The sequence below is a fragment of the Oncorhynchus keta genome, chromosome 22, assembly GCF_023373465.1.
Source record: "Oncorhynchus keta strain PuntledgeMale-10-30-2019 chromosome 22, Oket_V2, whole genome shotgun sequence".
Taxonomy (NCBI): Eukaryota; Metazoa; Chordata; class Actinopteri; order Salmoniformes; family Salmonidae; genus Oncorhynchus; species Oncorhynchus keta.
Window position 1 is genome coordinate 38,682,320 of NC_068442.1, and position 13,703 is coordinate 38,696,022.

The 13,703-nt window shown below is 40.5% G+C and overlaps 2 protein-coding genes across 2 annotated transcripts; both read right to left on the reverse strand.

Annotated features, from left to right (window-relative positions):
• Window positions 1-612: 612 nt before the first annotated feature.
• On the reverse strand, window positions 613-5,597 carry LOC118401444 (transmembrane protein 79-like). The gene is made up of 5 exons (XM_035798950.2): window positions 4,434-5,597; window positions 3,449-3,736; window positions 2,764-3,318; window positions 1,717-1,930; window positions 613-1,344 (listed from the first exon to the last, which is right to left on the reverse strand). Exons 2-5 carry the CDS (start codon window positions 3,711-3,713, stop codon window positions 1,086-1,088), a joined length of 1,293 nt encoding a protein of 430 aa, XP_035654843.1. The 5' UTR covers window positions 3,714-3,736; window positions 4,434-5,597; the 3' UTR covers window positions 613-1,085.
• Window positions 5,598-5,838: 241 nt separating this feature from the next.
• On the reverse strand, window positions 5,839-11,043 carry ctdspl3 (CTD (carboxy-terminal domain, RNA polymerase II, polypeptide A) small phosphatase like 3). The gene is made up of 11 exons (XM_035798951.2): window positions 10,730-11,043; window positions 9,512-9,644; window positions 9,287-9,421; window positions 8,709-8,820; window positions 8,228-8,339; window positions 7,910-7,996; window positions 7,678-7,740; window positions 7,463-7,542; window positions 7,087-7,213; window positions 6,890-6,985; window positions 5,839-6,282 (listed from the first exon to the last, which is right to left on the reverse strand). Exons 1-11 carry the CDS (start codon window positions 10,826-10,828, stop codon window positions 6,217-6,219), a joined length of 1,110 nt encoding a protein of 369 aa, XP_035654844.1. The 5' UTR covers window positions 10,829-11,043; the 3' UTR covers window positions 5,839-6,216.
• Between the last annotated feature and the right edge of the window lie 2,660 nt (window positions 11,044-13,703).

A 13,703-nucleotide genomic window follows, 5' to 3' on the forward strand; every position in this document is an offset into this window, starting at 1 on the left:
TAAGGATCCTCCTTTTTTAGAGTGTGTCTACCCATTGTACGTGTTTGAGAGCATCTGCCTAATGTCCTGTCCACCTCACTACTATGAGTCAGATGGAAACAGCACCCGTTCCCATCGGAAATGCTTACCCTGCCATCACAACTGCCACACTTGTTTTGGGAAACAGGACACAAACTGTCTGGACTGCCCTCCGTATTCTATCTTGGATTTTCGTCTTGGTACCTGTAGCCCCCCTGTCTACCCCTGGGACCACAGAGGTAAAGTGACCAGTGGCATGGAGCGGACGGCAGCAGTTCTTGGTATCCTGATGGGAGGGCCGCTGGTGATTTTGTGCATCATGTGGGCGATTACATGGATGGTGAGCAGGGTGTTCCTACCATGTGTCGCTGCCAGGAACGAAGTGGACAGCAGCACCAGTCATAGCAGCAGTGAGGAGGCTAGGAATGTGGAGATGGTGGTCTTCCGTATTACAGAAGACCAGGCAGAGAACAGCGAGAGAACATCTCATTCCCAACACCAACATTCCCAATACTTCACTTCAAGAGGAATTTGACTCGCTTCAGTCAACATTAAAGTCACCAATAATAAAATTCTGTCGACTAACAGAAACAGCAGAAATTATTTTCCAAATAGCTTTTATTGTTACTTCAGTATCATTTACAAACTTTTGGATGGATAAGATAAATGTCTATTTGGGACCCAAGTTGCATTCAGTGGTTTTTATAAGAACACATCAATTGGTAGAATATCCATCCATTTGCAATTATAACTTTTAAGTCAAAGTACTTCACAAAACATTAAATATAGGCACTGGAATAGCTTAAAAGGACACACATTTAGAAGTAGAACATTGTTCAAAGACTTCCTCCACAACTAAAGGGAGGAACGGCTCTTGCATTTCAGATAATAAGCATGAATCCACATAAAAAGGTCCTGTATATGAGGAGCAAAATACAACTTAAGCCTTTACAGACTTAGAGGTTAGTGGCATTCTGTGAAGCTCTGCTGAACTTCAGACCACAGGAATGGGCTATTTCTGGGTTCTAAGCTTTCTCTTTAAGTTATAAGGGACAGTGCTCTCCTCCTTACTGAGTTTCCAAGATGTCCGTGGGTATGATACTATCTGATTTGCCACTGGAGCTCTGTGACACCTCCAGAGGCCAAGATGAAGGGGTGGTCTGATAATAGAGTGTGTCCTCCGACCCAAAGAGCAGCTGTCTGAGGCTCAAGTTGTACAGACAGTACAAATTGAAAGCCACCATGGCAAGGAGTGGGAAAACAGTGAGTCCCGATCCAAAGCCTCTCCAGGGGCTACATATGTGGAAGCAGAGCCAGTAGATAAGCCTATAGGAATAAAATGAGGATAAACTTAAAACATGTTCAGCTTTATAATAATTAGGTGCTTACATTTGTCCTATTTCACATATGTGCATGTGTGAATTGGATATTTGATTTTTGCATATCCCACTCCCGACACCCTTGGAGAATGGGGTCAGAGCCAGGGATCAGCCATTATTCATGGGCACCCTGGAGCAATAATGGTTACGTGCCTCGCTAAAGGGCAGACAGATTTTTCACCTAGTCGGCTTGGGGATTTGAACCAATAACCTTTCAGTTTCTAGCCCAATGCTCCTAACCGCTAAGCTACCTGCCGTCCATTCTAGAGATGTCACTCTTTTCACTCACTGAGCAATCAATGACTTTGAAACCACTCACCTCCCACCAACGAAAACGCCAGTCAAAATGGGCACCACCCGCAGCTGGTCTTGAGGCAGGAATGTAGCCAGAACCAACAGATTGAGAACGTAGAGAAACAACTGCTCCATAGACGCAGAGACAAACAGCTGCTGAATGGCCGGTCTTCTGTGGGGAGCCTCAGCTGGATTTAAAGACCCAGTGCAGAACTGGCACATAGCACCAATCAGCATAGCTAGAGGGGGAGTAATAGATATTTTAGTATTCACATTTGGAAACACAACACAAAACACCTAATGGTCTGTTTGACTTTGTCTGGCATTATGAGTCTTCAGCATCCTATTTTTTTTAACTGATTGCTTTTGAACTGATGCTTAGTCCAGTCTTTGATAATACCCTCCGTTTCTGCTTGAACATTCGACTAATAACACTTGAAAGCCAAATATGTGAAAGGATTTGTTTTTAGCCATGTTGCTTTCTACAGTCAAGTCCTTTCAGTAGAAAGAAAAGGAGATGAGGAAAGTAATGAGAAACTATTGGGACACTGCCCAGGAGACTGGAGAACTAGTTACCCTCATCTTTTCTATTCTAGTTTCCATGTTAAGCTATTTATAAGAAAGGGGAGGAAATTGCCAGTGCTTCAGTAAGACTTGCATTGCCTTGAGGTTGAATGTGTTGACAAAGACTAAGCCTTAGACAAATTATGAGACGTGGACTACTAGAAAACCTAAAATAACGTAATACTGCATTCAAGAGCTTTTTGGGAGATTGATTGCTCCATCTAAATAAGTAGGTTTGTAGAGCTCAGTATAAAAAGGCACCCCACTGAGCAAAAACTGGTTGAATCAACATTGTTTCCATGTAATCATGGAATCCATGTCATCAACATAAGGGGATTACATCTTTTCACCCAACTTTTTACCTAAATCCAATTACGTGATTTTTTTTATTTCACGTTTGTTGACAACAACCAAATTTAAATCTAAACTAGATGTTGAACTAATGTCTGTGTCCAGTGTGACAGTTGTGTTGTTTGAGTCGCATATGAAAACAATTATTCAGACATACCCAACAAGATGGGGACTGCAGCTACGGCACAGCAGCAAAGTGTGAAAGTGAGGCGGCTGACCATGTCAGGGCAGTCTGGGGAATCTATGGGAACATAGAAATAAAGTGCATAGAGAAGCCCTGCAGTAATCAGAAGGGAGGCCAGGACTGAGCACACAGCAGGAACACGGCCACTTTGGCAACATCTACAGCAGCAGCACCACAGTCTCTTGTCTGCCACCTCTGGGACAGCCTCACAAGTCTCTTGATCTTGGGAACTCCACATAGTCAACTCTATGCTCTCCGGTGGCAAGCCGAGCAACGGTTGGCCTTCATCAATAGTGGACTCCAGATTGTTGGATTCTGGACTCCATCTCTGTGTGTCTGTGCCATTGGGAATGTCTCTGCGAGAGGCTAGATTTGGAGTGCTGATGCAGTTTTCCACCGGGTCTTCCAAATTCTGCACAAGAGCAATCGGACTTGAAATAGTTCCATCCTGAACTCCCTCTTTCCCCTCTTGCGGTCTTCGCTCTGCTTTGAAGCCCTCGCTGGGTTGCTGGTGGCAGGAATCAAGCTCTGTACAAAACAAAGCATAATCAACATCTTTCTGCCACCATATGTTCAATGTTGTGAATAATGAATGTCACCCAATCTGCATGTTTAATTAGTGGCACTCAAAAAATGTGTTTGTTCGATTATCACTTACGGACAAGTTGATCAGCTGGCAGGGCTTCCAGGGAGTGGTGAGAGCCCATGACTGAGTGAGAAGAGGAGTGGAGCTCCTCCACTGAAGATTCAGGACTGTCAGACACTGGTGCTAAAGAGATCTGGGTGTCCAGGTCGAGGAATGGAGAGAATGACAGCCTGGCAGGGTCAATATCCTGCAGTTGATTGATGATGTCACTGATGGACTCCTTCACACTGTCAATCTCTTTGCCATCTTCTGGGTTGGTGGCTTGACGCCCTGTCATAGTCGCACAGCCTACAGAAATAACTGCAGATAGACAATTTCACATTTACTATGTGAACCCTACAATAACATTACAATATCGGTCGTATTGATATTGTTTGCATCTCCGCACGCGAGGTTCAAAGGGTCCACCCCATTCGCGCCAGGCTGTATTATGAACATCTGGGAATTGAATTTGGAATCGGCCCTTGGGGCAGCGCCAATCGTGGAGGGCGGCTCGTCGTCTGATTTTAGGACTGACACGCAACTAAACCAAACACGTCACGACTGGGGTTCATTCTCCAAACAAAAGACGGATTTACTAGACTATCATAACATTTTGTGCAGCTTTTGGAAAGTGAAGCATCGAATTGAAATGACCAATTGACAAACGGAACGCGCACACAAGAGAAAATGTGCATTTTCTGTTCTGTTGCAGATTAATTGTTGCCAGTTGCATTCATTGACTAGGATATTACCATTTTTCTTTGAATAGGATACTTGATGATTGAAGTGGTCGTTTATTGATCATAAATAATACATACATCTAATATTCCCATATCAAATTACTAATAATAACAAGAGGAGCAATATACACGATAGCCTCATCATTTAGGTCTGATGAAGCCACTATTCAATAGCTTAGTTTATACAGTCATATGGACATACAGTCAAAATCCATACAGAGAAAGTAGGCTACACACTTCTTTCTATTCGATTAAAAGATGCTTAATATACTTACTTTTTCTAGGGAGGCAGAATTACTGTTGTTTCAATTTCTTCGTTATTTTTTCCTTCCCCCAACTTTTGTCTTCTAGAATCTGGTATACAGTCTCAACTTCTGAATCAAATTTCAAGACGGACAAAATACTACGTTTAAGCCCCCGCCCACACACTTTCTGGGTACCATGTCACACAGACCATATGGAGCAAATAAATCCAAAGCGGATACACCGGGGGGGTTTGGGGCTCTGCTGTTTGGTCCAGATATTTAGAAAATAAAACATTACTTAAAACAGGAAGTCACCTGGAGTTGATCATCAAATAAATCAGCCTCCCGTAAAGTGCTATGGCACACACAGAGAATTAAAAACAAATCACATGCAAAGTTATTTCAACTCAGATTTGCAAACTCTAGACGGGTTTCCAAAAGCAGTATGAAATTAACCCACTCAGACCTTAGTGTCGACTGAAAGGTGACCAGGTGCCAACCCCTGAGACTGATTTGTGAAGCATGTTGAAACTTTAGAAAGGTAAGAGAATAGGCAGACAATAGCAGTCTTTGTGTTCCTGCCACATGTGGGGGAAACTGGCATTAGAGTAGGATTCCACTATAGCTTTGGTGGAAAGGTCCGTTTAATGGGAGGGGTACGTTTAGTTTCTGATTAATTCTTGGGGTAAAAATGTATTGTCAAAATTCCACGTACAAAAACAAATAGGCTAACCATGGAAGTCATAGGACACATGACATTTCTATAGTGTGCCAAAGGCACTGTAAAAGGTAGCCAGAATAGATTGACCCTATACTTGCTTACAGCTGCACTGGGGTCGGACAGGATTCCTATTTAGATAAAGAGACCGTGGAGCCGGAGTGAGATATTCCCAGGGATGAGAAATACATTGTACTCCGAATTGTCCCATTATCCCAACTATTAGATTGAGATTGAATGACCACTAGTCTTTCCAGAAAATTGCCCTTTCCATCTTCATGCTAAGTAGCAGAAGCTAAAGCAGCCATTTTGGAATGGCAGTGTCAGCTAATCAGCTCCTTTGTTCAACGCTATGTGCCATTCCGCAATGACTGCGGCAGGTACCGATAGCTAGAATGAGGACAAATAGCAGTTTACTTAAAATAGCAGCCGTTCAATGATTCTCGGTGTAACAGTTTGGATAATGGGACAATTCGGAGAACAACGCATTACTCCCTCCTGGATTGAGTTGTTTTCCGAGCCATATCTTGCACCAGCTCCATAGTGTCTTAATCTAAACAGGAAGCCCGTCTGACCCCAGTGCAGATGTAAGCAGTAGTGTCAGAATCTAGTTTGACAAGCGTAAAGGGAGATTTGCATTTTCGTGCATGAGGTCAACCAGACAAATAAGACTAAATTCATCGGGAGACTTCTCAAATGATTCTGAAAAAGACCAGCATGGTTTAAGTTGTTTTATTATTTACAGATAAACTTGTTCTGGCTTTTTTTGAGGTGAAAAATCCAATCATGTCACTAAAATAATCAAATAATATTTACATAACAGCTTCTAAAAATATATTTTCTGTCAATAAATTAGGATGATTAAGTATGAAGAACATATTAAGTTGCATCATTATATTCAAATAGTTCATTTTTAAACTATTAGCAATATATTGCTGGGCTGAGTGAGAAATGTTTGGGAATCTCTGCATTTTAAATTGACACACTATCAGAAACCCATTGGTCATTCAGGGATTATACAGAAGGACTAGAATAGTAGATATAGTTCATGTTTGCAATTAAAACATTTATGGAAGAATGATCAGAAGCCTTTTCTCAATCCTCAGAGAGCAGTCTGTGAAAGTGGTCTGTCCTCCTCGTCAGTACCTCACGGCAATCATCCTACAGAAGATTGGTGCCTTCAAGTTAGTAAAAACATCCACTATTTATTTTGTAGAACACTGGTGATGTTTCTTGTGGAATAAAAGTAGTGGCACAGTCTTTCTGAATTACATTTCCAAACATATGATAACAGCTTTAACTTGTGGTAACTTTAAATTGGTACCCCACCTCTTTAAGGAATACCTAGGATAGGACAAGTAATCCTTCTCACACCCCCCCCCCTTTAAGATTTAGATGCACTATTGTAAAGTGACTGTTCTACTGGATGTCATAAGGTGAATGCACCAATTTGTAAGTCGCTCTGGATAAGAGCGTCTGCTAAATGACTTAAATGTAAATGTGGTATTTGTAGAATACTAGCCATGGGTTTAAGACTCACTCAAGGTTAGTTTTTCTGCTTTTTCCACACCCCAGGGGCATACCCACCTCCCAAATGAGATCTCTGTTGCATGTGTGATGTTGGTTTTGTCAAAAGAGATTTAATCCTAGAAGACACCTAACTAGGTTGTGAATTATGGAAATTGCAACAAAAAGAAACACTACAATTTAATGAAAATAATACTTTGTATGCCACCGGAGGTGGGATAGCAAAACACTGTCAACGTACTGTTCCGGACACTCTCTCAAGATACGGGATGAGCTTCTGAAGTTCTTTGTCCTCATTATCCCCAGACCAGCTCTTGATGGGAAGCATATTCATCAGCTGCAGAAATAAAGCAGGAAATTTAATAAAACTCCACTCTGCTTCCAAATAAAAAAAATATGCATTGTATAATTAAGTGAAAAACATCACAGTAAACACACATGGTAGGGGTATGTGTGTGGAGCATTGTCCAAAACCACCGTTTTAGCAAGGTCCCTCTCAAGTACGCCCAAATCCTTGACATAGTGCCCAAGAACACAGGTACAGTCCTGTTGATACAAACGGTGTCTACAAAAGAAGATATCAGTTATGTACATGATATATACAGTGTCTACAAAAGGAGATATAATTTATACCCATTTAAAGTACAACCTAATATCAACTGAAATCTATTCCTCAAATTATTCAAAGTAGATGAGATTGTCAGCCTGTCTCTGGTACACAGAACTCTGCAGCTGCAATATCACTAACACAATACAGCAAAACAAGCATTGCAAAAGGACAGCAACCAAAGTTAAAAAATGTTACTTCTCATACCGAAACAGCCTTCTTTTCGGGTCCAAGATGTCCAGTATTTTCCCTGCATATTCTTTCTTTGCCGATGTATAAATAAACATCTGTGAAAAACACATTTGAGTCATTCAATTAACTGGCTTCTTAACAATAAACATACATGGGGGAAAGTTAAACATGTAGCAAAAATAAAAACACATGGCTACTGCACACATAATAACAACAAATACAAAACATACCTCAAAATGTTTTGTCATGGCTTCCAGAAATTCTTTCACATGTGGTCGTAGAATCATGTAGACCTATTGAGGTAAGAGAATTAAAATATTACAATATTTTATGTTACCATCATTAGACAGACATTCATCCTATTGAAAAATAAACACTGGTCATTCAAGCAAAGGATAAAAGCCCTTATCACTGCCTTCCTGAGGCCTTATAAGTCTGAAATGAACAGATTGATTCACTAACTTTGTACTGATTGTCCTGAAAGCATGTGCGAAAGGTGTACTCTGCATTCTCAATCCGGTTCAGAGAGCTGTAAATGAGTGTTTCATCCTAGAACACAAAAAATATCCAAGCAATTGGTACCCCAGTGTTTAATTTTGATGGAATGATAATATAACTTGGTAATCATCATGGAAATACAACCTACTGATACATTAATATACTAACTAAATATTAGACTAAACCAGACCCGCCTAAAAATATATATTATACTTTGCATGGGAATTACATAAGTAAATGCTTTGATTAGTCACTAATCTCAAAGGTAAACCCAACACTCACCAGATCTAAAACTAGAGTGGCTTGGGGCGTACTTCTCGTCTTAGGTGGGATGTCTTGTATGCATGGTTTGTATTGCTGGGATTTGGATGGAATGTTCTTGATGAAGGTAAAGCTAAATACAACAGTACAATGGATTAATTACTTTCAGGAAAAGGGAGTCCTTGAGAACCACAGACATTAGGACAGCAAGTATGGGCAGTGGATTATTTCAGCAGAAGTGCATCACAAACCAGGAACAATTATGTTGGCCAGGCTGGCCAGCTTCTTTAGATGCCCAGCTGTTGATTATCTTATCAGAGTTATTTGACACCAATGGACGGTTTGCTGGTAACTCTTTGATCCTGCATTATGACATAGCCCCAAGATGATCCTGAGGCGATCTAATTCATCAAGTATTTCATCATTATATTTCATAATATGTTATGGCATGCAGCCTTATAATCATTCCACAGAACCAAGAACAAAAAACGGATGAACCCACGGGCTGAAAACGTCATCATTGTCCTCATCTCCAGCGAGAAGGCTGATGGAACCATAGCCAAACACACACTGCTCTGGGCTCATCACATCACCACTGCTGGGGGTTCTCACATCTGAATAGATTTTAAAAAACGAAGAAAAAAAACAGCCTTGATTCAAATGAATAAGACTCATTCACCCTGGACCAATTGAGCCATTACTGTGCTGACCTCATCTACTCTTGCCTCAATAATCACATGCAAGTCCTTGCTGGCCTATACAGTAGTTTGTTTATTAGAAACCGAAAGTGACAGTTTCTCTGTAAACAAATAGGCCTACCCAATGGACTCAGGAAAGTGCCAAACCATGATGGCCTATTCTCCAAGACAGAAGAATGTCTGTTCGGTTCTACACAATATAGTTCTATCTGAACACAAACACTGCACACCCATGAATTAGCCCCTGGCCTTCCAGGCAGACTACCCTACTTGTAATATACATACAAAAGCCAAAACGCACACACTCAGGATCGCTTACTAAATAGTGTGCAAGTACGCAATTTCGAACATAGCCCATCCAATCCACCTTTGAGGTACTTACTTTCCTTGGTAGGTGTGAGGAACCGGACCATGGGGGAGTAGATATTTCGCATAGTGGAATTGAGGGGAGAGGAGGGGTTTAGCTCCGACAGTACCCGGTGATGGTGCACATTAATGGGGGTCTTGAAGCCCAGATCTAGAAATGAATACAGAATGATTGTCAGTATTTAGTTGACATCTTGAAATAAACAATAGAGCAATTGCATTCACCAAAATAAATGGGTACCTTCTCCGTCTTCATAGGCAGGAGCTGCCACCCTTTTCCTCCCACGCCCTTGTACAAGAGGGCGCTTTGTAGCAGTGGGGATATCATCATCAGGGTAGAGTGACTGGTTGTCTGGCTGTTGTACATATTCATCCTACACACAGAAAATATAATTGTGACAGTCTGAAAAAGTAGCTAAAAGCTCACATAAAAAGGATCAGAATTACCCCCACCAACTGTATGTCAGTAAAGTATTGGGCACTAGTATAAAAACCTGCAAGTTGTCTCACATACAGGCTGACCCAAACCTTGATGAAAAAGGCTTTATCCAAAGCGACTTACAGTCATGCGTACATAGTATGTACAGGGGGTCATGGGAAACGAACCCACTATCCTGGAGCTCCAAGCACCCTAATCTACCAACTGACCTACTAATGACCACATTATTATGAGTCTTTGTCCTATGGAGGATTCAATTCAATCAACCAGTGTGTATACTGACATTTAACAAACATCTAGCTACAGTGATAGTAAAAACAGAGCGCATGGGCGACATAGATACTAGTTCAAGTCCTTCCCCCTCGACCTACTTTTGATGCCAGACACTACATCCGTGGAGCTATTTCAAGCGAAATGTAAGACATGACTACCTGCCTGTATCAACTAAAGCCAGTGTGATGCTTTGTCAAATTAAACAAAAACATGAGTCACCATTTTATATTACAGACAGGTTATGTTCAATTATAATAAATGAGATAAAATATTGCATATATAGTTTTGGGTAAGAACGAAAAATACATTCAGGGTGGCCAACTGGTCAGTTGAACTGTGAAGTTAGCCAAAGAGGATACTCTTTTCACGCCACTTCGTTACATCTACAACCGGAATGAACGTTTTCGTAGTAGGTTGAGAATGTACATATTCAGGTTATGATAATTAACGTGTCAGGTTAAAAAAAAAGGCTAGGGTTAGCGAAAATGTTCTCATAACCTGCCAAGAAACCACTTCCGGTCGTATCTGTATCGAAGTGGCGTGAAAAGTGTCCTAGCGACGAAGAGCATTTTTCTAGCTAGCTACTACACCATCATCATTGTTTACGGTTGTCAAATCGGCTAGCTAGTTAGCAAGCGATTGTGAGTTCGGCTAGCAAAATTGTTTTAAGCCAACGATAATGCGTATGACGCATTCAAAGTTAAGCTTATTCCAAGATATTTGGTCAAAACAAGCTCATCGATTTACCCTTTTCCGAGTTACGCTCGGAGCCCCTTTCTTCGAGGACCGCCGACCGTTAAACTGTGCAGATGAAGGGTCAGCAATACTTCGAGACCGAAGTCTCATCTTCACAAAATGAAATGTTGTACACGAACAATAATCGTTATACAGCCCGTGAAAATAATCCTTGTACCTACTAAAAAAAAGTCGAGATCAGTTCCTGTTTGTTGTTGCTTTTCGTCCTTTATTCCATTCGTTCTCGTGCTGTTTTGTTTCTGTTCATTTAAATCTACCGGGAAGGTCTACTGCTGTAATCAAGGGGCGGTGCTTTTGAAAAAAACAAACAGTCAACGTGATACCCAAGTCACGTTGCAGATGGTAGCCTTGTGGTGGCAGACCATTTCTAGATTGGGTAATAGTCATATTCTATTCATATTCCATTCGTATGGCTTTTTGTTTACAGTTAACTCCCGATTTTTGGTGGATGAATAGATGGTGTATGACAAAGTGTAAACTTTCGAGGTGTATTTTTGCGAACCATTAGTATACCTAAAATGTTTTGTAAAAATTGAGTAAGAATGTACATAATGTACATCAGTAATAAGACAAGGTTTAATACAAAATACAATAAACACACCCATTTTATTTAAGATTGTATATTTGTGTTTTTTCCCCCATTTAAAATCCATGCAGATAGGCCTTCATCAGATAAATTATGTCTTAAACTTTTCCAATGTAAAGGCTGATGGATAACAATTTACAAATGTGTTTAAAGATATAGAATGTCATCTTTCCAAGTTTAACCATGCCATTCAGTTGATACCAACATTCAATGTAATCTGTTCTAGAGAAACTCTGAAACATTCATCTCTTTGTGCTGAAGTATTTATCAATGCAATTGTGGTGTAAAACCTCAGCTGACATTCTAGAATTGTTTTATATTTATTTAAATCCAAAATGAATGTATTCACACAAACACATTGATTAAATAGGCAAGAACCGTTCTACACCCCTCAGAAAAAAAGCATTAAAAAGAGATCACACGTTCTAAAAAGAGTGTTGTTGATCTGTTGTTTGGGCACTACACCTAAAAACTGGTCACTGAAGAGGCACAAAATGCCACCCCTCAACTTCACTTGTTTCCTTGTATTTTGGGAAACATCCCATTCAGTGGAAAAAAGGTTCATCATAGAAAATAATGAGAAAAAATATCACATGCACAAAACGGACTGAAAAATACTTGTGTGCCTGTATCTATAAGAAGTATTTATTTTATTTTACCAGGCAAGTCAGTTAAGAACAAATTCTTATTTTCAATGACAGCCTTGGAACAGTGTTCAAGGGCAGAATGACAGATTTTGTACCTTGTCAGCTCGGGGATTTGAACTTGCAACCTTTCGGTTACTAGTCCAATGCTCTAACCACTAGGCTACCCTGCCGCCCCAGGGTAATATATGCCATTTAGCAGACGCTTTTATCCAAAGCGACTTACTACTTATGGGTGGTCCCGGGAACCGAACCCACTACCCTGGCGTTACAAGCGCCATGCTCTACCAACTGAGCTACAGAAGGACCACAGGGTAGGCTGCAGCAATAGTGTTTCAATATAGCAGTTTGTTGCCTAGGTGTAACACCGACCAAAATGCAAAAGTGCTACATGAAAAATAATCTGTAACACCAATGAAGAGAAAGAAAGAAATACAAAGCGCAACACCATGTGCACACACTAACCTGTAACTTTAGCCCTAGCAGGGATACATCCATAAAAACTGGAGGTAGAAGTATGTTCCTGAGAAGTAGAAGAAAAAATCCTAATTTATATTCTACATTTCCAAGTACTACACATGACAACAAAATAGTTAACAAAACCAAGGCCAGTGTGCCAACCTAGCAGGAGTCGTCACAATAACTATTGTTATTAATATCATGATAATAAATGTCATCAGCTGTAAATGTAATATCTGTGCTAGGTTGCTATATCATATTTTTTAAAAGAAAACTTCAATGTAAAAACTAAGTAATATAATCTAGAGCCATCCAAAGAATTTTCAGAAGTGTATAATTACTTTTCAGAAGTGCTATAATTACAAGATTTCTTATGCTGTGACAATTCTTCTATGAATTAACCTGTAAATAGAACTATATATTTTCATTCACGATAACATTGTGTTTTATTTCATCTTCACACATGTTTTGGTTGTCCCAGCCATGTACAATCTGCCAAACAGATAGCTAAAGCAAGTGGTATGTCTTATAATGTCTTAAGGCTGAACATTCATGGAAAGATTCTGATGAGAATCTCTCTAAAATCTAAAGGATATAGAATAGAAATCTATAAAGCAAGCCTCTTCCATGGTAAGTAGGTCTCCTAACTTATGTTGAGATCAAGAAATGATAGAATTCTCCTCAAAATCAAGTTGAAATCTAAACTATGGGCCTTGCAATCAAATATAAAACAGAGGAAAGGCAGAGATTAGGCCTACCACGGAAGCTATAAACACGCTATGCATCTCAAACTGTATCTGATTGTGTGCTGTAAGAAATAATTCCACTAGGAGGCAGAATCACCAAGGCATGAAGTCAGTATTGCTGACAGAGGCTTCCCTGGTCTCCATTGCATGTTGCCAAAACAAAGGGATTGTCATCAATTATGATAAAGAAATTATTAAAGGCGTTAGACCAGGAGTGGGCAAACTTTTTGCCTCGAGGGCCACATTGGGATTTTGAAATTCAACGGAGGGCCGCATTTTTGGGCGGACCAATTGTGTTAAAATCAATTTGTGGGGCCTCCCGAGTGGCACAGCGGTCTAAGGCACTGCATCGCAGTGTTTGAGGCGTCACTAGGTTCAATCCCAGGCTGTGTCACAGCTGGCCGTGACTGGGAGACCCATGAGGCGGCATATAATTGGCCACGTGTCGTCCGGTTTAGGAGAAGGTTTGGCAGGCCGGGATTTCCTTGTACCATCACGCTCTAGCGACTCCTGTGGCGGGCCAAGACATT